The following is a 25951-nucleotide window of genomic DNA, read 5'->3' as shown; positions in this document are numbered from 1 at the left end:
CGAGAATCTCTCTAAAACTAACTGGGCAACGAGCTGAGGCTTCGAATTCGCACAGGTGATGGTAACATCTATCCACCATCGGCTATATTTACTGTCCATATGTAAAATAACAATTTGGCAATTGATGGTTGGACAGAGGGTCGAGTTAAAAGATCTCCATCCTGGGTGATTGCCCGCCATCTCCTTGATCTGTAACCTGGTCAAATTTCTGTCGACTTTCTTTATTTCGTTGTTGAGGCTGCGCCGCCATGAGCCCCTGCGTAGAGTGTGGCCGACCCACCTCCACTTTCGCTCTCGAATTTATGTCACTATCAGCTTTTGATGACATCGACGATGGAGCTCCACGTTGAAGACCCAAATTGTGAGGCCACCATACACGATTTATATACCCCACGCATCTATTGATGAAGACCTGCAGCCGTTGAGTGTTCTCCACTGATACACATCAAGTTTTACTCGACTACAGCAGCACAGATTTCACGTGCGAGTTGAAAATTCGGATTTTGGTGCGTTGACTAATCTGACTGTTTTTCCATACATTTCTTAAACTCGCAAAAGCAGTCCTCACATACTTGATCCGTGCAACTATGTCGATCTTGGTGCCACCGTCGACCGCCATTTGGCTACCAAGATATTGGAAGCTTTCAACATTCCCCTTTGATTGCTCAGCTACCATAAAGCTGGAAGGGCTGACCTTGTTTACATCCAACGATTTGCTCTTGTTGACGTTGATGGTAAGACCCGCCGCTCAGGAGCGATTGGCAAGATCATCGAGCTTATTCTGCATATCAGAGCGCCGTTGAGCTAGGAGAGCAATGTCATCGATTAGTTAGAAGTAATTTAGGTGCTCCATCATAATGGGCTGCCAGAGCAACCCACTATTTGATTCATGATCAATTGTAAATACTCGTCGATTACGATGAGAAACAGTAGCGGTGATAGTATACATCCTTACCTCACGCCAGCAGCGACCCGGATGGGATCGGATAAGACACCGTTGTGCAGTACTCTGCACGAAAATACCCTGTACTGTGCTTCAATGAGGCCGATGATTTTCTCAGGGACTCCCTTGAACCTGAGAGCTCTCCCACATGTTTTCGAGATTGAGACGGTCGACAGCTTTTTCATAATCAATGAACACCTTGGAGTTCACTGATTTGCTCCAAGATTATTCGGAACGTGACAATTTGGTCCACACAGGATCGTCCGGCACGGAATCCTGCCTGCTGCCGCCGGAGAGTTGCGTCAATCATCTCCTGTACCCGGTTAAGGATCACTTTGCAGAGGACTTCGAGAACGATGCACAGCAACATGACACCCCGCCAATCATCATATATGCAGTCAGGTCACCCCTTTTGGGCACTTTTACTAAGACGCCTTGCATCCAGGTGACCGAAAATGTTACGGGGTCAGCTTTGAGCATCTCGGCTGATATGCGATCGACCCCGAGGCTCTGTTCGATTTCATGCTACGGATGGCTGTGATACCTGATACGGGTAATGCGTCGAACCCTTGGCGGATCATGTGGAGGTATTGGTGGCGTGGTCGATATTTTAAAAAGGTTTGCAAAGTGCTCGAACCAGCGCCAGCGTTTCTGCTGATCAGCCGAATCGGTCAATATCTGTTCAGATGTGTCTGGTTTCGCTAAGGTACCCAAGCAACCAAAAGTTCGGATATCACTTGAAGAACGAACTCAGAAGTTTAAGTTGGGTTCAATTCAAGTTTCGTTGAACTTAAATCTCCAAAAAGTTCCATATGTATTAGTTATGAACTTGGAAGTACATGTACAAGATTTTGACATCTCTTCAAAACGACATTATGAGCATGAGCATAGCATGAACTCATCTCTTCAAAACGACATTAAAGTCGAAAAAAGGTTCAGAAAGAACTTATGTTGAACTTTAAAACCGAGTTCAATCAAATATTAACCGAACTCATGTTGAACTTTGTTGTGCCTTTAAAACTCAAATATAGTTCATTTGGACATATTACAACAACTTGAAATGTTCCGTTCCGAACTTGTTTCGGATTTGTTTTGAACTTACTACTCAAAATTCGGATAAATATTAACCATACCAAAAGTGAACTTCATTTGAACTTCGGCGACAGCGGGGCCGGGGAGAAGTTCTCATTCAATTAAATCACTCGGAAATCGCAGCATCCACAGCTTGTGTTAATTTCACAAGTACACTTTGTTTCACTATAATATTTCAACATACTTACTTGTAATCAACTCAAAGCACCCGTATTGTGTGGCTCAAAGGCTGCCCCCGCAGCGGAAAACTGTTCTGCCCAGGATTCCACCGGAGTTTTTTCGACTGCGGGTAAAAGTCTTCCAGCTTTGCTGGATGTTTCAACCCCGTCTCACTTGTCGCACCAGCGCGCCGGTAATCGGCGCGATCGTCGTCACCGAAAACTTATAAACTTTTCTGAATGATTGGCACTGGCACTAATTTATTGCTTTGCACTTGTTTCAAATACGAACCAAAACAGACTGAAAATGTCAAACTATGTAAGTTCACAAGAAGTTCCACGTAAACTTCTTTCGAACCTTCGGCTTGAGGTTCAGAGAAAGTTCACACGCGAACCTGATTGAGCTCTACTAAATGATATCAGCACATTGACTAAAATCCCGCAGTGCCTAACAACATATACATGGAGTAGTGGTTAGGTGCCGCCTTTCAACGAGGAGAACCCGAGTTCAATTCTCAGTAAGTAAAAAACATTAAAAATTATTTCAAGGTATTAGTCAATTTGGATTACACATGTACCAATGTCTCATAATAATAAATTACTTTTGAGGACATAATAATAAATGCGCTTATTTTTTTTTTTCAATTTTCGAAGCTTATATTTAAGCTGAATAGCGTTCCTTTCAGCGACACAAGTGTACTTTTTGTGAACTCAAGTTCGGTTAATTACTTAAAAAGTGAGCTGAATAGAATGCTATTCATCATCCTTCGATTAGCTGATTAAGCCCAAACATGCTATTTTATCCGAACTTTTGGTTGCTTGGGTAACGTGAGACATCGTAGATGAGACGATGTTTGTGTCTTTCTCACCTTCGTTGGCTAGGGAGTCCGCCCACGCTTTTTTGTCCCACCTACACTGCCTATGATCGCATAACTGTCCCATATGAATAGGAAACCCAGAAAATATGGGACTGATATGCGATCATAGGCAGTACATGAGCGCATCACTTCTTTCTCGAGAGCCGAATAGTGCTGGTGGACTTAGGTTTTGGCTCCTCGTGTTTTCGCTCGTTACAGGGTGCGGCAGGAAAAATGCGAAAAGTTCAAGGCACTATCACACGCCAAATATGGGAGATATATATGACATTTTTCATGACAGTGTATTACTCAATGTCTAAATTGTAGCCCTGCAAAATAAAAATGAACATATTTGATGTTTAACATGTGATAATGTAAGCCCAATAAGCGGGTATCAATAAACTGCGCGCCCAATGGTCATTAAACAAAATGACTATAACAGTAAAAATTATCTTAAATTCGATGAACAACCAGCCCACACTGATCCAGAGCCATGTAGTTTCACATACTGGATGAAATAAGTACATATATTTGATGATATTGTATTTAGAGACATTTCAAAATTTTGCTTAACAGATACGAAATTTAGCGACCTGTGTACTTTTCTGCGGTTTGAAAATTCTGGTTGTCTTCAGCTTCAGGCGCCGCCCTGTAAAGGTTTGTGACCAAAATGGGAAAATTTTTAATTAACTTTTCAGAAAACTAGCCTATTAGAGAACATAGAACGTTGAATCATAGATTGGTTAACGTCAAATGGACGAAAACGAGGTTTGAAGTTGAACAACACTTTCGCATTTTTTCCTGCCGCATACTGTACATCGCGGCTTTGGTGTTCCTTCGCTCCTCTATCTTCTTCCAGATGTCATCTGTGTTCCACTGCTTTCTTCGGGTGCATATCTCACCCAATTTTCCTCACCAGTGGCGATGTTGGCGTTATTTATGGCACTCCATTGATCTCTACGCTTCCACATTCAGGATTATCCGCAGCACGGTTCTACAGCTCCACGACGAAGGACCTTTACAGCGCAGCATCTTCCAGTCGGCGTGTGTTGAACCGCCCGATTTTCTCCTCCTGTCGATCCTCGCAATGCGCATCTCGGTAATAGGTTCCCACTTGATGAGCGCAGCGTGGGCGTGATCGCTGAGCAAGAAATCAACTCCACGGTGACGTGTTCGCCTCGTAGGCCAGAGTATACAGTGATAGACATTCGTTTAGCCGAGGCCCAAAAATTTTCAAAAAAGGGTCAGGAAACTCATACAGAAGATTTTCATATCATATGCTGATTTATCGACCGTATTCTATTAATAACTTGATGATTTTGTGGCTATATCGGTCTCTTTCTACTCATAGTATAAGGGAGTAGAGATCAAAGTGGATAATGAAATGATAGATATGATAGAATTCGCTAGGTAGCGAACAAGTGTGAAAATTTTTATAGAAGGTGAAATTAGGCAAGTAGGCCATGTATTGAACGAATACATCGAATGCGTGAAACTTCTGCCGTGCGACCTGTGCTTTTAAACAGATCGGCTTGGTTGGTAGTTTTCATACCACCTTACCAAGACTGGCAAAAGTTTCAGGCACCCGACTGCCTAATGTATTGTTCTGTTTTCATCACAAATTCTATCGATCGGTAGCTTTTTCGGAATTCGCACTCCGTTCATAGGGGTATGCCTATATCGCGGCGTGTTCTTCCTATTAGCTTTTTCGATCTTATAGGATAGAACACTTTTCTTTTTGAGCCAAACTTTTCATATCATATGCTGATTTATCGACCGTATTCTATTAATAACTTGATGATTTTGTGGCTATATCGGTCTCTTTCTACTCATAGTATAAGGGAGTAGAGATCAAAGTGGATAATGAAATGATAGATATGATAGAATTCGCTAGGTAGCGAACAAGTGTGAAATTTTTTATAGAAGGTGAAATTAGGCAAGTAGGCCATGTATTGAACGAATACATCGAATGCGTGAAACTTCTGCCGTGCGACCTGTGCTTTTAAACAGATCGGCTTGGTTGGTAGTTTTCATACCACCTTACCAAGACTGGCAAAAGTTTCAGGCCTACTTGCCTAATTTCACCTTCTATAAAAAATTTCACACTTGTTCGCTACCTAGCGAATTCTATCATATCTATCATTTCATTATCCACTTTGATCTCTACTCCCTTATACTATGAGTAGAAAGAGACCGATATAGCCACAAAAACAGAAGATTTTATGATAAAACTTTTTTTTATGGCAGTGATAGTATTTATTACTATCTAGTACTGTTTTATGAAAAGGTGATACATCACACTAACATATACACTGAAACAAAAACGAGGGTATCCCGACCAGAAGCTCCTAACAAGATTATAACAAAATTATTACAACCGTTGTTAGAAATAACATAATTTGATATAATTTTGTTGGAAGGATTCGTATATGTGAATAACCATAAGGAAATTATAACAAAATTTGTTATTTATTTTAAAAACAAAACTTGTATTATTTATTCAAACAGATATATACCAGAATTTATTACATTATGCATATCAAAATAATTGCCTATAACAAAATATCGTAACACATTTATTGTAGTATTTGCTACATTTTTTGTAACAAAATAATTTTAAAATGCGTTAGGTTTTTTATATTGACGTGAAATAGTTTGATCATTTTTGTAATACTGACCACTCGAGTCAAAAGCCATAAAACAAAACTTATAGCATTAATTTAAAACGCAACGCTAAAATCGTCATGTTTTATCAACCTCCCCTCTTCCGTAACGCTTTTTTGTAGAAAAGTCCTAAAATTTGTGTATGAACCGTAACCTTCGGTTGTACTTTTCCCTCTCCCTTGAGCTACGCGTAATTTGGGGACGGCATCATATTCCTTTTAAAAAAAAACGCAACAGAGTTATCATTTAGTTATAATCTGCCAAATTCTTCCCAAACCAGCAGTGCTTTGTAGCATTTTAAAGAACATACTTTCTGCTGGAAGCTGTGGCGAAGAACCTGTTGACACAACAGCACAGTATTTTCTGGAATCTAGATGATGTTGGGTTAGTTTTGTGGCACAATTGTTAAGTCTTGTCTGGTGTGAAACAAAATAAGTAAACATTGACAATCTTCCCCTTCATCAGATCATTAGCTTTTCTTTCTTCTCTGTTAACCTCAGTTTCGTATTCTTCTAGATAGTCGGGTAACAACGTGAAAAAAGGCTTGGAACTTTTTATCAGACCGTTTTCAAATTTTAGTAGGATATCTAAGATACAGTAGACGTTCGATAACTGCAACATGTTCACGTTTCACTTAGCGAACAAAAATCCGATAACTGGAACGCCTGACAGTATCAACAAACCATCAACTGACGTTAAATTAACGTGAACTTCATCCGTCTGATCATTTGGGCTAACATGGCGCACTATTTTGACATTTGGAGGTGCTTGCACATAAAGCATTGCAGTTAAACCGCTTGCACTGATCGAACGTCTACTGTAATAACCTTTCTGAAAGTAACCGTTTCCGAGATACTCGGATATTAACTTCATGAGTCTCTTAATATGTAAGAGATGCGCTATTTTCATAAGTTATTCGATGCTCCATCAACTCAACAACATTATGTTATTTCTAACACATTTATATAGGATAGAAGCTTCAGTTTTGGCCATCCTGGAGTTTTGTTTGGCCATAGTGCGGTATTCAGCCTGTTACTATCTCAACCGACATAAATATATTTTTTACTAGTAGATTCTTATATAATGTGATGATTACGGCTGTGAAAACCATACATTTTGATTAAAAACTGGAAGATTTTTTTTTTTTTAAATCAGCTCCCATTTGTATTTTTGCCAGGGTGCTTCTATTTTGACCACTCCCATAAGAAATACACGTGATTGGCCAAAATAGGAACCAAAGTTGTAAATATGGCCAAAACTGCGGCAATGATTCTATTTTGGCCAGTGCCACTTTTAATACAAAAATCAAGTATTAGCTTGATTTCTGTATTTTTCATAAAGTATAGATCGAAAGCTTTCATTTGACACATTGGTAGTTTTCATAGGATTATTAGTTATTAAAAAAAATTGTTTCCCTTAGACTGGCCAAAACCGGTGCCCCCTATCCCAAAAACAATCCCGCTCCCGGCGCTCCCTATCCCAAAAACAATCACTCAATTGATTGGACGAACAGTTCGAAAGTTATAGGAAGATTTGAACTTCATTTTGTAGAAACGATTGAAGTTTCTAACGTGAAATGATGATAATGGGTTATTGTTTTTATCGATAAACACTAAGTAAGAACAAAAAAAAGTACAACTTTGGAATAAGTGAATTCTCAGTTTGTAAATCAATCATGCGTTTTATTGATTTAAACAAGCGTCATTTCTGCGTGAGCATCCATATCAACCAGATTCGGATTTCCTTTATAATGCTTTATCTGACGATAGTGTTCGCCATCGATTCTATACAAATCGATATCCATCGATATCGAAAATCTGAAACTGGTTGAGAGGGATGTTTCAGGCAATTTGACCGATAAAACCCTCGAGACGAATAGAACAATCCAATCGATAATACCCAAAGTCATCCCATCTAAAACGACGGATATTGCATGTGCTGCAACTTGCGACCGGACGAACAATGTTTTCGTTACATGGAAGTACGTTTTGTAGGCCTTCCAATACTTTTGAGTTGAATTTTACACAAATGACGTATCTTTACACGCGAAAACATTAGATCGATTACAATAAATACCAAAACAGCACTGCTGTTCTAATTTCGCCAAAAGTATACCAGGTAGTAAATGCTAATGAACAAGGCAAAAGTGGAACTAAATCATTATAACATGGAATTTGTTTTTTCTACCTATTTTGCTTCGATCTTAGGGAGCACCTATTAAGTTCGTCACGATAAAATTGGAAATTTTCAACCCTCCCTGCCTCCTCAAAAAGTGACGATAAAGTTAATGGATGACCCCTTATGTGATAGATTCCATTACATTACTTAAAATAAAAAAATGTGGAATATAACTAAATTATATCTACAGCTGTTATCATATCTGCATATGATATAATTGTGATAGATTAAAACAAAATCACTAACGACAAATCATGTCTATTATACGTCAACGAGCTCAATGTGACGTCATACTGTCCCGCTCGTGTGCGTCTGACAAACAAGGATTTGAATTAGGAATCTAGAAATACGTAGAACCAGTAAAGCTTCTATCACCATCCTCTTCAAGTGTTGTGATGGTCTTATTGGCAAAGGCGTCAGATTGCTACCGATGGTAGGTGTCTTGGTTCAAATCCCGTTCAGATTCAAAAATTTTAAAACGTACTGGAAACTATTTTTTTATGTTACCTACATTTTCTAAAAATAGAATAACACACTTAAAAATATTTACCCAAAAATGAGTAAAAAAATTAGTGTTTACCCTAAAAGGTTGCCAAGGAATTATAACACAATTTGTTATAATTTTTTTAAATTCTATCATATTTCATGGAACAAGTTTTGTAATATTTTTGTTATGATCATAACAAAAGTTATTACAATTTTGTTCTTTTCTTGTGGGAACTTTGTTAGATTTTTTGTTATTTTAACTACTAATGGTACATGTTTTATAACAACCCTTGTTATAAAAATTTATTGTAACAAAATAATACAGCTTGTTACAAATTTGTAATTTGTAGTCGGGTAAAAACCCTTCAAATGTCATTTTTTGCCTAGAAATTCGTTTAGCCGAGGTGAATGAAAAATTCGTTTAGCCGAGGTGAATGAAAAAGTTCTGTGTAGTAATAAAGACGTATCCTAGTGCCTCTGAAATATGACTGTATAAAATCAGCATTACTAAATGAATTAGAAGACTGCCAAGTGAAAGAACTGCAAGAAGAGTCGGGATTTTTGAACCCTGTTTATTTTATAGAAGATGTTTATACGAAAATGCATGACATGGTCAAAACATTGGTTTATTTCATTCAATCTGAAAACCCATATAATAAATAAGTCTTAGATTTGAACCACATTCATGTTTAACATGATTTATTTGAGAAGAACGTCTAAATTATGAAACAAGTAGTTCATGCTAGAAATTTGAATATTTTGGGTGCCATTTCTCAAAATGTGGAGCGTCCAATGTATGTTATTTCAGCCAGAATACAGTCAATCAGCTATTGGGAGCTATTAGAAGACGTAATAGTAGTAAATGCTGTGGTTAATGCAAGTTGAACTATCATATTTTATCAAAACAATACTTAAATACGTGATTTTTTTTTTTACTTGAGGCAATTTTTTCTGTTAAAAACTTTGTTTTTCGTAGTTTTTCAACCTGCACTCGTCGTGATACTTTCATTGGAATCTTTTAAAACACTTCCGATGAAAATAATCACAACAAATCTCAATTTGGAAACATTTTCAATATTATAACTTACTTATATGAGATGTATGTAAAATTAATATTAATTCTGAAAATGATTAAATTCATGATTTACAAGTTGATCTATAGTGCAGGTCACCATACAAAATGATTGAGTTGAATATTATTCGAAGTTTGATAGTTTTTATTGAATTCTAAAAAATGTACAATTCGGCTAAACGAATGTCTAGGCAAATTTTCTTTTTTTCTTGTATTTTACGGCCATAAAATAAATAATTTATTGTACCAAGAAGATCCTCACAAAATTAAAAAAAGAAAATAAAATTGTTACAGTTGCGAAAAAAATAGAAAAAATATTCCTCCGATAAACGAGTGTCTACCACTGTAGCAGAATTTGACCCGATGCCAATCTGTGTTCTTCAACGGACTTCGCTGAGTCCTAGAATCTCAAGCTGCATATGCTAGTTGTGCCAATTTACCCTGCTGAGCTAGGGTTATTACATTCTAAGTTCTAATTTTTGTCCGTTGTTTCGCGCTAAAAGTCGTTGCCGTTGAATCAGATCATAATCTTTCATTTTCGGTTTTTATAACGGTTTTTGGAATTCGGGAACTGTAGGTTGTTATCCTAAAATCCCCTATCCACAGTGGTGGGGCTGCCACCTTAGGTATAGCTTCCGGTGGAGGAGCATTTCATAATCAGCCACTCGGTGTCAGAACAGACGCTGTTTGAGCCGCACCTCCTTGGTGAACAAACGCTCGGTACGTTATCTTCAATCTAGCTGAAGTCAGAAGGACAACAGTGCGCATGCTACACTACCAACTAAGCACACAACTCTTAGCTGGCGGCCTTTGTCATCGATTGGCACGTGGAAGCATAAGGTAGGGATTTGTGCGGACCAGAGCTATGTTGGACGCTATCCTTATTGACTTACCGTTTTGCAGCGAATCATTGATGCAAATGGTGAAAAGCTACACATATCGAAAAAAGAGTGTAAAGTTCTGTGACATATGATGCACATAATTGGAGCGTGGGATATCACAAAAGTTTACATGACATATCATGTAAAAGTCATAAAATATCATGTAAACTTCCATTATATGTCATGTCATTCAGCATGACTCTGAGTGTTTACATAACATATAACACAAATTTACATGATATATCATGTAAACCATCATAACACTAAGGTTACATGATTGAAATGAAGTTTACATGACGTGTAAATCTCATTATGTTTATCTGTGTATGTAAACTCATCTCACACAACTAAATTTCGTTTATTTTGTTAAATAATTGAACTTGTAAGAGGTGCTTTAAAATTCTTAATTTTCAAAAGCTTATTATGAAATTTTTCATTTTTTGAGTTCTGTCCCAATTGCAGGAAAAAGGTAACATATATGTGCTGCAGAGCCACTGTGAAGCGAGCTGTGTTTAGCATTACAATCACACCCCAAAGTGTGCTGTGCTGTGTCCATCTCGTGATTCATGAATCAGAATAAGGCCAAACAAACCGATGCATGCGATGATGAGTTTGCGTGCAGCGTGAGACGCCGGACAATTATAGTTCTGTGAGTTTGACGAAAAATTGATAGCTGATAATTATGATTTAATAAATTGAAATAAAATAAAACCAAATCATTATCAAATCAATTTAAAAAGGGTTACGATTAGGTTCATTCAGCAAAACGGCGGACACCGGTCAGGGGGAGGCAGTTCCAGTCGCCGCGGCAAATGATTGTGTTATCTTGGACAAAGTTTATCGTCAGAACGTGTAGTCAACCGGTGAAGTCCACGTATTGCATTCTTATCCTACATCATGTTGGACTGGTTTGGTGATTAGAGAAAATCGACACTTTATATACTGGGCGCAGCAATAGCGTGGTGATAAAGCTAATACGGAGCATCTAGACCTAGACTAGATGATGTGAAGTTCGTTGGTTGTATCTCTAGCTGCTGCTGCTACTGTTGCTATTTATAGTAGCAACCCGAGCAGAGGAAAAAGCTCAATAATAGCATATTTTTATATGGAGAACAAAAAGCGATATTTGTTTGTTTGAGATAAGAGGTAAAAGTACTGAAAATAATATCTCAATTTTACTCCTGGAACATCATCATCATAGCACATTTAGCTCTTGGTAAGATGTAACCAATAGCAGTGAACTATTTGATTGATCTTCAAATATCATATTTTACCAATAGCTGGTTAGCTGGTTCAAGAACAAATTTTTGCTATTATTTTCAGTACTTTTACCTCTTATCTCAAACAAACCAATATCACATTTTGATCGTCAATACTTGAACTCTGCCCAGGAATGTTCCAGGAAGCAATGAAAACGTTTAGTTTCGTTCACCTGGCAAGCATAAAGGGATTATTCTTATTATGAAAGCACTGATGAATTGATTTGAATCTTATTAAAAACTCACAAATCCAATGGGTTATCATCATACTGTTTTCGTCTGAACACCCTAAATATTCATGAATGTTTTAGTTCAGAATAATAAAAACCATCCAGTTATTTTTCTTCTGCTTCTTGGTGTAACGTTTTAGACGGAACGTGGTACTTGGCTTAAAATGAACTATGATAGTTATTGACTGGAGAACTATCCTTGCCAATGACAGTTTTGCGTTTGTATATCGCATGACTGGCACGAACATTTCTATGCAAAAGGAAGTCAACGAATGTTCTATTGCTAAAAGACATAAAATCTTGCATAGAACCATGCCGTAACATAACGAACTCTGATACTTTCAACAACAACCTGCCTGCCGTTTTTTGCCAGTTTTAGAAAATCAGTTATATTAGAGAAATTCATACTGCATTGATCAGTATGCGTCAGAATGACTGCATGTCAAAGTACAAAAAATCATGGAACAGATCCATACAACACAACCACTTTCCGGTGAAGCTTCCATGGTAGTCTATATTTGAATACATACAATTGCTTCTATTTTTAACCTTGTCACAGTTAACGCTCTCTCTCCACTCCAGGCAAACGATTGGATACTTAGCTTGAGAATGGATGTCGCCCAATGCAATGCGTAAAAAAAATGTCTCCAACAGAAAAAAAATCTGGGAAGCACTTTGAGTTGTGTTTGTTTTAGGTGCTGTCCATAAACTACGTAGAATCAAAAAATAGTAGTTTTTCACCAAATTCATATAGAACGGCAAATTTCTATAACTTTGATCGAATTATCCTCAAAATAAAAGACTGAATTTGAATTCATTACAATTCCAATCCATGTGCTGAAAGTACCATCGCCAATTACAATGTTTTGATTAAATACCAATATTTGATCAAACCTTTTCGAAATATTAATCAATTTTCACAATTTTTGGAGTGAAAGTCTCTAATTCAAAAAGGCTTCGAACAACCTTGAAACCCGAAAGAAATAATTTGAATTGAGCTCAAAAACTTCAAAAGCAACTCTTGCCGCACTTTACTCTGTATATTGAATCGGAAGCCATGCAGCTATGCTAATCTTCAGAAGAACTTAAGCTTATAATTCCGTAACTATACACTGAATCAAACAAGTTTTTGGTGTAGATATCCTTTATTATTTCTCTTACAGCTTTGCCTTTTATCTTCCGCAAAAACAAACAACTTATTATTATTCTAAATTGGTTCAATTAACAAATTCCAATGATATGAATAATTGATTATTGATGTATATATTAGTTGAACCCCAAATTGTGATTATTTGTGATACGTAAGTAACAGTTTCGGCTTATTACAATTGTCGATTATTTGGGTGGATTTGAAACTGTTTTGAAACGTTGTCCTAAACAAACATGTTTCTTATGAATAAATGAGCGATACTGTATTACATAAGTAGAAATTCTATTCGTTTTTATAAAAAACAAGTCACTATCCTGTAAACATTCTACAAACTAATGAAACGAAACTAAAAAAGCAGCATATTTTTCACTATAAAATAATTACCTGGTTTACTTCTTCAACTCAACTATATTGGTTGGAAAACAGTCGAGGAATTGTGGCAATGGTGGCTCCGTGATCTGGTGATCAAGTCGAGAAAACACTCCACCATCCACCACAGTGTATGAATCCTTACTGAAAAAGTGTGCTTGCTTTATCACATCCGAGGCCTTTTCTGCAATCATCATGGTAGGAGCATGTGTATTTCCACTTATTACGTTAGGCATTATACTTGCATCAATAACTCGCAAGCGTTCGACTCCATACACTTTCAAATCTGAATCGACCACCGCCGTCGGATCATTCCATGGTCCCATTTTTGCCGTTCCCGCAGGATGATACAAAGTGGTAGTCATGTGCCGTATGTAACATTCCCAGAAATCATCCGAATCATACAGCAGTACGTCACACTCCGGAATGTCGATTCTCAATGGACGAGCTTGCAGTTTTTGGAAAACCTCTGTACTGAATAATGCTTGCTGCATTCTTATGCCTTCACGAAGAGAGTTCAAGTCCTCTCTATCGCTAAGGTATCCGGTTGTAATCGATGGATGATCAAAGGGGTTTGCTGATTTAAGACGGATACGACCGCGAGATTTAGGATCAATGCTTATTATCCATGGGACGATCATATCTTGCTCTTGAATATGTGTTCTTATTGAGTTCAATACTCTGTCGTTGAAACCCATTCCGGAGTAAAATTCTAACGATTCAAAGTCCTCCTTCGGCATTAACAAGTTCATGAATTGAATATCGGGAAATAGTGCATTCCTGTCTTTTGTGTTGACGAATCCCATGAAGTCACTCAATTTATCGAAGATGTAAGTGCTCCGATTGCGAAGTGTGAAATCAAACAAGTTAATCAGAGCTTCGCGTCTAATTTCCGTTATATCCATGACAGATGTTCCTAATCCATAAAATATTGGCACAAACGCATGATCTTGTAAGTTTTCACCAACACTCAATTCCGCTCTCACAGGTATACCAAGTGGTTCTAGATCCTCACGCCTACCAATGCCAGATAGCATCAGGAGTTGAGGAGTGTTAACCGCTCCAGCTGACACGATTACTTCTTTCGATGCTATTGCTGTTAAACAGTGCTGATTGTCTATGACCATGTTAACTCCTCGCACTACAGTTCCGTATTCATAGTAAAGTGATACAACATACGCGTTTTTGATTATGTGTAGGTTTGGACGATTTTGAATTGGATTTAGAAATGCCTTGGCGGTACTACAACGGGCAGCTCCCTCAACAATCCGCTGAGCTCGACCATAACCAATATGCTCCTCTGCATTGATGTCGACTAACTGTTTGTATCCAGCCTCTATAGTTGCCCTTCTCACTATTTCCCTGTACACATTTGTATCGCCGTAGAACGCTACGCTTTGATATCCTCCCGTGCCGTGAAACATTCCTCCATTGCTGTTGACAATTTCTGGATTTGCGTTATTTTCCGATTTGATAAAGTACGGCAAAACATCCTTCCATCCCCATCCTGGATTGCCGAATCGTTCCCACTCGTCGTAATCATCCCGGTTTCCTCGAACGTACATCATCCCATTTATGGCGCTGCATCCGCCCAACATTTTTCCTCTCGGCCAATAGGTTCCGTTCACGGTGCTGAGGCTAGAATCGGTCGCCCGCTCCGTGAAGTATTGCCAATCCACTCTGGACCGTACCATACTGTTCTGCAGGACGACAATCTACAACGAGAGGGTGTTTTTTTTTGGAGTTAGGGATCAAACATTCTATTAGAAGTTGTGTTCAAAGCATGTCCATATGATGTTACTTCAAATTGTTTTAGTAAGTGTAATGATTTATTCTAATTTAGTTGGGTGAACGGTACGTGTCCATTGGACTGTTTTTTTTTTTTGATGATTATTTCTTGTGAATGTCACTTGGCATCCCTTTATGTTTAGTTTTCTTATAATTTGAGAATTTTTTCGTCTTCTAGTTTTCAAACGTAACCCATATGAGATCTATCTCCGCCATATATGTTAAATGAAACCAAGTTAGTAATACAAAGCATGAAACAAATGAATGTTTTATAAAATAAGTCCAACCAGTAGTGCCTCGAGCACTCCAAACCAAACATAGCTCATACCTCGGATTCAATCGGTGGATCTCCTCCGGCTTCCAACAGCAGAATTTTCCAATCCGGGTTTTCCGATAGCCTATTCGCCAATATGGCTCCAGCCGATCCAGCCCCAACGATAATGAAATCGTACTCTTGAAGACCTGCACTCAACGCAATGGGAGCGTAATCCTTCGGCCACATTTCCGGCGGAGAAATGCTACACTGGGCTGCCGCAATCGTTTGGATCAGCATGGCGAACAGCTGATTCGCCGGGCCGATGCTTTGCGCCGTGCACTGGCTGTTTAGTGCCTCCATCCTGGAGTAAAAGACTGGAGAGGCTTCTCAACGCTGTAATAGAAGAGAGAAAATGATTCAATCTATAGCTAATTTCTGCAACCGTCGATAAAATCGTTCCCATTTTTTCAAAATTCTAAAATACATTACAATCAGTGACATCTCGTAACCTCACTTTTTACCTGTTCAACGACCCTAAAACTTGCGATTTATGAAAATTTAAGATGGAAATCAAATTGGAATAATTTGTTATAAAAAATCAAGAACTTGCACTTGTTGATCAGCTAGCGTTGAGGTTAGGGAATCGAATAATCAAGGTGAAAATATGACGAAGATAACCCTTGAATTTTCAAAACCACAAAATAAAAAAAAGATTTTCTTCATGCACTAAAAAGTTGATGAATTAGTTACCTTTTTTCATATGTATTAACGAGATTTTTAGCCATTGGCTAGTTCATCTCGGGACCCACGCCTTACTTCCCTTCCGAAGGAAGAACTCACATTTTCATTGTGAGTATGTAGGGAATGGGATTCGATCCCAGGTCCTCGGCGTGATAGTCACGTGCTTTAACCATCACACCAGGTCCGCTCCACAGGTTACCTTGAGACTAATTGATTAACAAGTTTCTGTTTAGTCAGCTTAGTGTTCTATGAGCAGGGCACTTCCACAGTTATTAACTGAGAGTTTCCTCTGCCACTGATCATTTTGTATGTGTATATCGTGTAGCAGTAGGATAGGACTTATTTTGCAAAATCTCTACGTGATATGATTTCCCAAGTGAGAAGAGATGTACTGGTCGAAATAAGTGAGCTGAAAGCTGAAAAATGGCGCTTTCTTTCGATATTCAGGGTTCGATTGGAATTTATGGAATGCTGGGGCCAATATTCAATAAAAAACATTTCAAATAACATTTTCGAACATAACTTTTCTAAGCTTAATCGTTGATTCTAGAACCCATTTGAGCCAAATTTGACCTTGAAATTGCGATACCTCTACTGGTTTTCGAAATATTAAAAAAAAAAATTGTCCTATTTTAGCATTTTTTTTGGATACTAAAATAGGACATTTGGTGTCATTCGACGAAACCAAAATAAAGACAAAGCTAACATTGGGGAGTTCTGCTGAGGTCGAAGGGTCTCATTCTCATATTTTCCACAAAGCTCTTAAGTAGATATACGATTATTTTTAATCTGAGTCGTTTATTTTACCGGATACTTCTAGAATAGAACACCACTAACTTTATAAAGTCATAATTCAAGAACGCAGCATCATAGAAACAATATGCACATATGTGCAATATATTTTGGTATACGAGCATAAACAAGTTTTCTGTAAAGAATTGTGCACTGGAAAAATCTTTCCACTAAATGGTTCTGCAAACCCGCACAAGGCGTCTCACAATTCTTTATAAAGGATTATCCCATCAGGAATCCTGGCACGAATACCTAAAATAATCCCGTCAAGATTCCCTGAAGAAATCTTTGAAAGAATACCAGGAGGAATCTCTGAAAAAAACCCTAGCATGATCCTCAAATAAATCCTTTACTAATTCTCGGAAGGCATCTCTGAAGGAATTCCAGCAGTAATCCCTGAAGGAAGGCCAACTAGAATACTTGAAAGAATCCTAGATATTTCTAAGGCAATCCCCGGAGAATTCCCTAAAAGAATTCTGGGAGGAATATCTGCTAGAATTATAAGAGGAATCTCGGCTGGCAGCTTGACAGGAATCCCTGAAAGAAGCTCAGAGGAGATCTCGGGAAGAACTACTGGAGAAATTCCGGGAGAAATCCCTGAAAAATCCCTGGAAGAATCTTTCAAGGAATACCAGTAGCAATTCCGGCCGTATACCTTAAAAAATCCGCTATGATTTTCTAATTATATTTTGGGAGAAATATTTGAAAGCATACCAGGAGTAGTCCCTGAAGTAATTAGAGCAGTAATCCCTGGAGGAATGCCTTCTATAATCCTTCCAGCATTTTTTTTAAATCCTTGAAATGATTTCTAAAAGAATCACGTTGAGCATACCTGATGGAATCCTTAGAGGAATCATGACAGGAATCCCAGCTGGAAGCTGAGCAGGGATCCCTGGGAAAATCACAGAAGAAATCTCGGAATGAATTACTGAAGAAATTCCTGACAAAAACACGGGAACAGGTTTTAAAAGAATCCCATCAGGAATTTCGGCACGAAGACCTAAAAAAATCCTCAGGATTGCCAGGATCTCGCCAGAAATCTATATAATCCATATTCCTTGTCGGTGAGAATCTCTGAAGGAATCCTAGCAGAAGAATTTTCCTAAGGAACGCCGACGAGAATACCTCAAAGAATCCATTCAGGAATTTCTAAACCAACCCTGAACGGATCCCAGGAGGATTTTTTATTTATTTTTATATGTAGATTTTAACTGTATGCATTTCCCCATATTTTGATTTTTAATTTTTCATCAAGTAACGAAGCAATACATTTTGGTTTTTAATTTTTCATCAAGTAACGAAGCAATATTTTCAAAATCGGTTTCCTTACACATTTAGAGGAACGATTAAGGTTTCTTTTGTTTTTTTTTTTCCTGGGGGAAATGTGTTTCGTTTTAACATAAACGATTTCTTACAAAATTTTAAAAAAATAAATCGTTTTTGAAAAAATATAAAAACATTTTCCACTAGGAAAACAAAATCAAAAGATACCTTCTACCCTACTCTTCACCCTACCCTCTCCCCTACCATCCTACCCTAACCCTCTAGCCTACCGTCTACCATGCCATCTACCCTACCGTTCCGTCCCTTTCCCGATGACCGTAAAGACGTGGCCGGCGCCGTTATTGATTTTAAAATATTGACCTCTCGAATTGTGCACTTTGAGAGTGTGTAGCTAGTCCCAAGCACCATTCAATGGTTCTCTGTGTAACTTCGATTGTTCTGGTCAATTACGGAGTAGTAACTACGATGTGTACGATTATCTTTGCGTTGCTTTGCTTTTTTCGCCAATGTGTTTGAAATTATTTTAAATCTATATGCAAATACGTAAAATAAAAACAATTCACTGTAATGAAAGGATAACAGTTGAGTCTTTAAACAAGAATGTAATGGAACTTTAAAGAAAATTCTGTTTTTTTTTTTGGAATTGTATTAAAAATTACTGCATGAATTCTTTCAAACATTCCTTTTAGAAATTATTGCTGTCGAATTGTCGAAAATTATTATTTTTCGGCTATGTAGTCTCAAAAACTCCTTGGAACGACAACTGATAAGAATCGTCCCTACGTTTTGACAAATGTTCTTTGCCATCTTCAGGGGAAAAAGCACAATAAACAATTAACCAAGTAATGATTTCAATAAATATTGCCAAAACAAATTGTGCGGCTATTGTCACCAAGTCCGTTAAGTATTCATTTTTCAGGTTCCAACCAGGAATTGAATACGTTTAGTGCAGTCTTGCTTAAAACCCGATCCTTTACCGCTCCAGATATTTCTGCCGAACCACTTGGGCAGTGGCTGCTATGTTGGCCACTTTCCCGCAATAACTCAGTCAATTTCAAGCCAATCATTTTCAATTCTTACTTGTACATGGCTAGATAAACGTATCTTATAGCGTACAAAAATATATCAATTGGTTCAACATTGACTGAATTGCAACGGGAAAAGCCCAAACTATGTAGAATGCCCTTTCTTCTCAGGTCAAGTCTTTAATAACTACAGTCAGGTCTTTTTTTACGCGGTTTTCATTTACGCGGCCGCGTAAATGAAAACTCCATATAAAAAAAAAAATCATCGTCTTATTTTTGCATGATTCGTCGAGAAATGGTGAGACTTTTTTTACGCGGTTTTTCGAATTTTGAACTGAGTTTTTTTTACGCGGTACGTATCCCCCGCGTAAAAAAAACCTGACTGTAGTCATCAGCATGGCTTTGTGAAAGGACGATCAACAACAACCAATTTTCTTAATTTTATAACATTTACTCTAAACGTAATGGACAAAGGAAACTATATTGAAGCTATATATACAGATTTTAGTGAAGCATTTGATAGAGTTGAGAGGTTTCAATCCTATGCTTCTGAGATGGATTGAGTCATACATAACAAAAATAACGCAAAATGTAAGAATTGAGGAGAGTTTATCTAAAACAGTAAATGTATCATCCGGAGTTCCACAAGGTTCGCATCTAGGTCCATTATTATTTATTTTGTTTGTGAACGATGTTGAATACGTTGTTGTTAAGCGATCAGTATATTCCAAAATGAAATTACCATTTTTTTAACTGGTGTAACAAAAATCTTTTAGAACTTAATGTTAAAAAATGTAATTCAATTGCATTCACAAGAAAATCAAATTTAACCCTTGAAACAATAACCCTAGGTGAAAAAAATGTAGAACGATGCAACCAGATTAGAGAATTAGGTGTTATTCTGGACTCAAAACTAACCTTTGTTAATCACTATAATAATATTATGTGCGTTGATTGATCTAAGTTCCCTTGAAAAACGAAGAAAGTTTGCAATGGTTGCATTTTTAAATGATGTCATATTAAATAAAGTATGCTCTCCGGAAATTCTAGAAAATATAAACTTTTATGCTCCCACTCGATCATTAAGGAATAGAAACTTGTTTAATATAAACACAGTCATCGAACAAATTACGCCTTGAATGGGCCTTTAAACATGATAATGTCTTGTTGTAATGAACATAGCGATAGAATCGATGTAACTATGAGTAGGAACATGCTTAAAAAAGTTTTTTATGCAAGAAGTCAGGCGCAATTAGGTTAATGCAAGTATAATATTACTGTAGCTAATTGTAACGGTCTACGAATTCATTGACGACAATAAATAAATCAATAGATTATGACATTTCCACATGTGGTTTCTGCTTGGTATTCGTCAGGAGCATCGCCGAAAGTATAACAAAAACATCCACTGAGCACTTGATTTATAACACTCATCGTTTATGTTGACATGCCAAGGTCAGTTTTTTATGATATATTGCACTTTTTCAGCTTTCTGAAAATGACACGTAATCCAATTCGACATATTTGCTTGACACTTTTAAGGATTTGTACCTTGTTGATCATCTCCAGTTCATTGGATAATCTAGAGAAAAGGGTTTCAGGAGTAATCCATATCTCACATCAAATTTATATTGAAGCTTAGAAAATCACATCACAACTTTGCTCCGTTCTTCTGCTTTATCCATGTGCCTAACTGTAGTCTATCCAAAATTTTGAATTGCTTCCGTCACGTATGATCACAAAATCGTCCTTTGCACTCGTTTAACTATCACACTCTGTATGAGGTTCATCCCACCTCATAAAAATCAGCATTTTCCGCACACACGCCTTATAGAGCAAAATTAATCTGACACTTACAGATGATGTTACACTTGAGCAATCACGACCGGCGATTTACAACTACGACTGGACGTCCAAATTGTGTGGTAATGAAACTAGAACTAAACCGAATTCTTTTGCATATCTCGGCTTTATAGAGAGCTAGTAAAAGTGTAGTGTCCAAGAGTTCTAGACGAAAACAAACGCCCAAGCTCCAAGTTTTCACGCAGTTTTTTCTTACCGTATATGTATCGTTCCTTTTTTTCTTTGGCCCGTGACCCGTTGCACAGTGGTTCAATTGCGACTTAAACATCACATTATTTTAATGTGTTCTAATGTACCATGGGCGAAACAAAAGATGCATTATTACCAGCTCATATTTTGATAAAATGTTCTGAGAACACACATATTAAGGTATTTGGATATGATTCACCCCGGTCCCTCAAATTGCATAATGACAAATCACCAAAAGTTTGCGTTTCACCGTAAAACCACTGTGAACATGAGACTGTGAAATATAATATTTATAATCATTCATCACTGCACTTTTTTTTGTGTTGCGATGTGCTTGGCCGTGTTGGTACAAGAACCATAATATCTTTAAACAAACTAGAATGTTTTCATGCAATATGAGACACTAAGTATTTACTAGGCGGGGTCAGTGGTCTAGTGATCACCGCTTTTTGCTATGTGCAAGGTCACTTGTTCAATCCCTCAAAAATCCTTGGTTACTTAGTACTGGAATATACTGGAATACTCAAATCCTTCCCGAGCCTTACATTTCGTTACATAGAACCATTACGAACAGCTGTAGCGGGTAGCACTACAACACACCTTCACCACATAGCTGCCTTCAGTCAATTGCAATTGTTATGATGCGGTTAGCAAAACTCTACAAGTTCATTGAAAAAGTGCGGCGCCGTAAACTACCAGACGCGGCAAATGACTACACCGGCGCGAAGCGCAACTTCGTAGCTTGCATACTGTGGTCCGTTATGTATTCTTCTAGTTAGGAATTTACTGTCACGCTGTCCGGACAGCTCGTCGTCATTTTCGGACGAAATATCTACCATGGGGCCATTCGAAGTGCAGGCCACCCTTCTAAGAATAGCCTACACACGTCCAACCAGTGTTTTGTTATTGCTTCTTATGGATGCCATGATATGGCTACAACGTCCGGATATTGTTGATTTTCACAACCGAATTCAAGACATCCCAGCGGATTTCATCTACGACGTGTACGACTTTGTAGTGATAGGCGGAGGAAGTGCCGGTGCCGCTGTGGCTGCAAGACTTTCCGAAGTTTGCGATTGGGATGTGTTACTGCTCGAGGCCGGTCCGGAAGAGACCTACATAGCTGAAATTCCGTATGCGTACCCTGTGCTGCAAAAGTCTAGACTCGATTGGAAGTTCAAAACCATACCCAACGATAGTTTCTGCCAAGCAATGGGGAACGATCAGTGTTCGTGGCCTCGGGGAAAGGTTCTTGGTGGCTCTTCGGTACTGAATGCGATGATGTACATTCGGGGCAATCCGGAAGACTATGACGAGTGGGCAAGTTTCGGAAATGTTGGTTGGAGTTGGGAAGATGTTTTACCGTATTTTGTGAAGATGGAGAATGTGCGTGATCCAAAAATCGCTAGCAAACCGTGGCATGGAACGACGGGACCAATGACAGTTGAATTGTTCAAGAGCAACACAAAGCTGTATCCGTTTTTTGCCGAAGCTGCGAAACAGATGGGAGCAGTGTGGGCAGATGAAATGAATGGACCTTCACAGCTTGTATTTGGACCACTTCATGGATCAATCCGCGATGGATTGCGTTGCAGCACTGCCAAAGCATATCTGCGACCAGTTGGCATGCGTAAGAACTTGCATGTATCGTTGAACACCATGGTGGAGAAAATTTTAATTGATCCGGATGACAAGAGAGCCTACGGAGTTATGTTTAGTAAGGATAACAGGCGACGATATGTGCTAGTGACAAAGGAAGTGATTCTATCGGCTGGTTCGCTAAACAGTCCTCAATTACTGATGCTGTCTGGTATAGGACCACGAAGTGAGCTGGAGAGACATAGAATTGACGTGATTCACGATTCACCTGGAGTGGGTCAGAATTTGCAGGACCATGTAGGCACTGGAGGTCTAGTTTTCCTGATAACAAACCCAAACAACACAGGATCACTTTCTGTGAACATGCTTGATTCCATCACAAAGTCATCAATTGAAAATTTCCTTTTCAATAACAGTGGAATACTGATGGGAATGCCGATTTGTGAAATTATGGGATTCATCAACACGAAATACAATGCACCCAACAGCACACGTCCGGATATACAACTGTTCATGGCTGGTCAGTCGGATGTTTCTGATGGAGGAACGTGGGCAGCTTATGGATCGTCTTTCACCTACAAGTATTATGCCGAAAACTTTGGAAAGTGGGTATTTCACGACTCTTTCATGTGCCTACCGCTACTGTTGAGACCGAAAAGCAGAGGACACTTGAAATTAGCCAGCAAAGATCCATACATCAGAATATCGATACATCCCAATTATTTTGCTGTACGACATGATATTGACACATTGGTAAGGACGATTAGCAGAAGTACATCCATCTCTAATCTAATATGAATATCAATATACCTTTTCAGATTGAAGGCCTAAAATATTGCCTCAATATTTCTACAACACCAGCCCTCGCTCCGCTTTACCCCAAATTTATCTACGACACCGAACAGAGATTCACCTGCGGTGATAGGAAAGGAGATAACTTCTATGAATGTCTCGTACGACACTACTCGCAGACGATCTATCACCCAGTGGGGACGACAAAGATGGGTCCCGCGTCGGACCCGATGGCGGTCGTCGATGCTCGTCTCAAGGTTCACGGAATCGCAGGATTGCGAGTCGTCGATGCGGGAATAATGCCCACCCTTGTGTCGGGAAACACCAACGCGCCAACAATTATGATTGGCGAGAAAGCTTCGGATATGATAAAGTCCGACTACATACGAGAACTGCTAGACAAACCGGACTTGAAGCCGTGTTATACGTATAACTATCAGTATTTTTAAGGCATTCGTTTTAATGTTATGCGTTCTGTGAATTACAAAATAAGTTTTTGAATCAAATTAGTATTTATTTTTCTAATCAAAGCCCTAGGACACACTTTTCATGTTCAATCAGTTGTTACTCCAATGACACTCCAAACTTAGCCTACTTCAGTCATTATTCCTTGTTGCTGTTGTTATCTAAGTCGCCTCGTATCGCGCATTTTTGTAACATTGCGACCAGTTCTCAAATCCATAGAATCCGTGAAATTTTAGGATTTCATCGATTGCATTTATTATAATTGTTTAGATGAAACGACGGTACAATGGCCAGTATCCACATAAGCATGGATAGCACGATAAGTTCGAAGAAAATTTTAACTGTTACATACTTTCACCACTTCCACCTGCGGTAGGTATGAGTATTAATCATCATTCGCAATAACACAATCAATAAGTATTGGGTATTCGGATGTGTAGGGAAGTTCGACTGAACTGATTGACGGTTTACTAAAGACTAATTTATTTTCATTCTAATGACAAGTTCATATAAATCCATAGGTTGCTACGATTCGTAATATCTAACACTCCTCCTCGACATCGATAGCGACAATTCCTGCAGCTTCACGTAGCTTTCCGAGTTTGACGCTCGTTAGTGGCTTGGTCATCATGTCTGCCAACATGTCTTCAGTGGGACAATACAGCAAACTAATGACATTTTTCCTTTTCAGGTCCTTGATGAAGCAATATTTTGTGTCGACATGCTTCGACCGCTGATCCACCTTCTCGTTCTCCACCTGCCGAATGCAGCTTTGGTTATCCTCACGTATGCGGATCGGAAGATCCACGCTTTTGCCCAGGTCGTTGAGCAACTTACGCAGCCATTGAAGCTCTTGACACGCCTCTGCCAGAGCGATGAAGTTCGAGGAAGTTCGACTGAACTGATTGACGGTTTACTAAAGACTAATTTATTTTCATTCTAATGACAAGTTCATATAAATCCATAGGTTGCTACGATTCGTAATATCTAACAATAAGTACATACCTATTTAGTGCTGAAAAGCGCTCATGTTAGTTGATCAACTAGTTGGATTGAACACATTGAGGGTCGTCCATATACCACGTGGTCATTGGAAAGGGGGGGCGTGTTTAGAGCAAAGACCATGATCCATACAAGTTTAAAATCTTTCAGAATATCCAGAAAAATGACCACGTGGTTTATGGACAGCCCGTTACTTACACTAGACAACGAACAACATGCAAAACACCCAGTGGTCCAGTGATGATTTGTTCGTTTGACGAAAAGTTTTTTACCGATTGAAGTATAAAACTCACACTCCGAGATTTGCGATACGCCTAGATGATTGATGCTGCTAACCGCACGGCCTCGAAGCTCACAGCTTTGAAGTATTAAAGTGCAAAAATGGCTATCAAAAAATTATGCATTTTACTGAAATCGCACCAACTTCATGTAGAATAACCCAAATTTGTACCCCCAATAGACAACTAGTTGATTAACTAATTGTAAAAATTTATGTATTTTTACGCATTTTACGAAAAGTCACAGCTAGTTGAACATTCTATAAAAAGTGGCCATTTTTCCTGTCCCGATTATTTTGTCTATTCCCTGTAAATAATTTCCGGTAGCAAAGACTTTATAGTCCACGCAGCACGAAAGTACGATACGCACTTAACCATTTGATTAGTTTTGGGTTAACCCCAGCTGAACCTTATCTTCAAAGCGACAGTTGAATTTATTCCTCAATGGTTGGCTTGTAGTTCAGGTTAAAAGAAAAGCGGAATAATTCTATATAATTCGACGTTTCGACCCTTGGTTTGAGTCTTCTTCAGCCAACCA

General features: G+C 38.4%; 2 protein-coding genes across 2 annotated transcripts; one reads left to right on the top strand and one right to left on the bottom strand.

Moving 5' to 3' along the window:
* Window positions 1–21: 21 nt before the first annotated feature.
* LOC109403258 (glucose dehydrogenase [FAD, quinone]-like) lies at window positions 22–18517 on the bottom strand. Its single transcript, XM_062855454.1, has 2 exons — window positions 15456–18517; window positions 22–15054 (listed from the first exon to the last, which is right to left on the bottom strand). The coding sequence occupies exons 1-2, from the start codon at window positions 15741–15743 to the stop codon at window positions 13360–13362; spliced, it is 1983 nt and encodes a 660-aa protein (XP_062711438.1). The 5' UTR covers window positions 15744–18517; the 3' UTR covers window positions 22–13359.
* Window positions 18518–18877: 360 nt separating this feature from the next.
* On the top strand, window positions 18878–25098 carry LOC109403259 (glucose dehydrogenase [FAD, quinone]-like). Its single transcript, XM_019676042.3, has 2 exons — window positions 18878–23629; window positions 23695–25098. The coding sequence occupies exons 1-2, from the start codon at window positions 22115–22117 to the stop codon at window positions 24115–24117; spliced, it is 1938 nt and encodes a 645-aa protein (XP_019531587.3). The 5' UTR covers window positions 18878–22114; the 3' UTR covers window positions 24118–25098.
* The last annotated feature ends 853 nt before the right edge of the window (window positions 25099–25951 follow it).

This window comes from Aedes albopictus, chromosome 3 (assembly GCF_035046485.1).
Source record: "Aedes albopictus strain Foshan chromosome 3, AalbF5, whole genome shotgun sequence".
Lineage (NCBI taxonomy): Eukaryota > Metazoa > Arthropoda > Insecta > Diptera > Culicidae > Aedes > Aedes albopictus.
The sequence above is the reverse complement of the archived record's forward strand: the minus strand, read 5'-3'. Positions and strand labels throughout refer to the sequence as shown.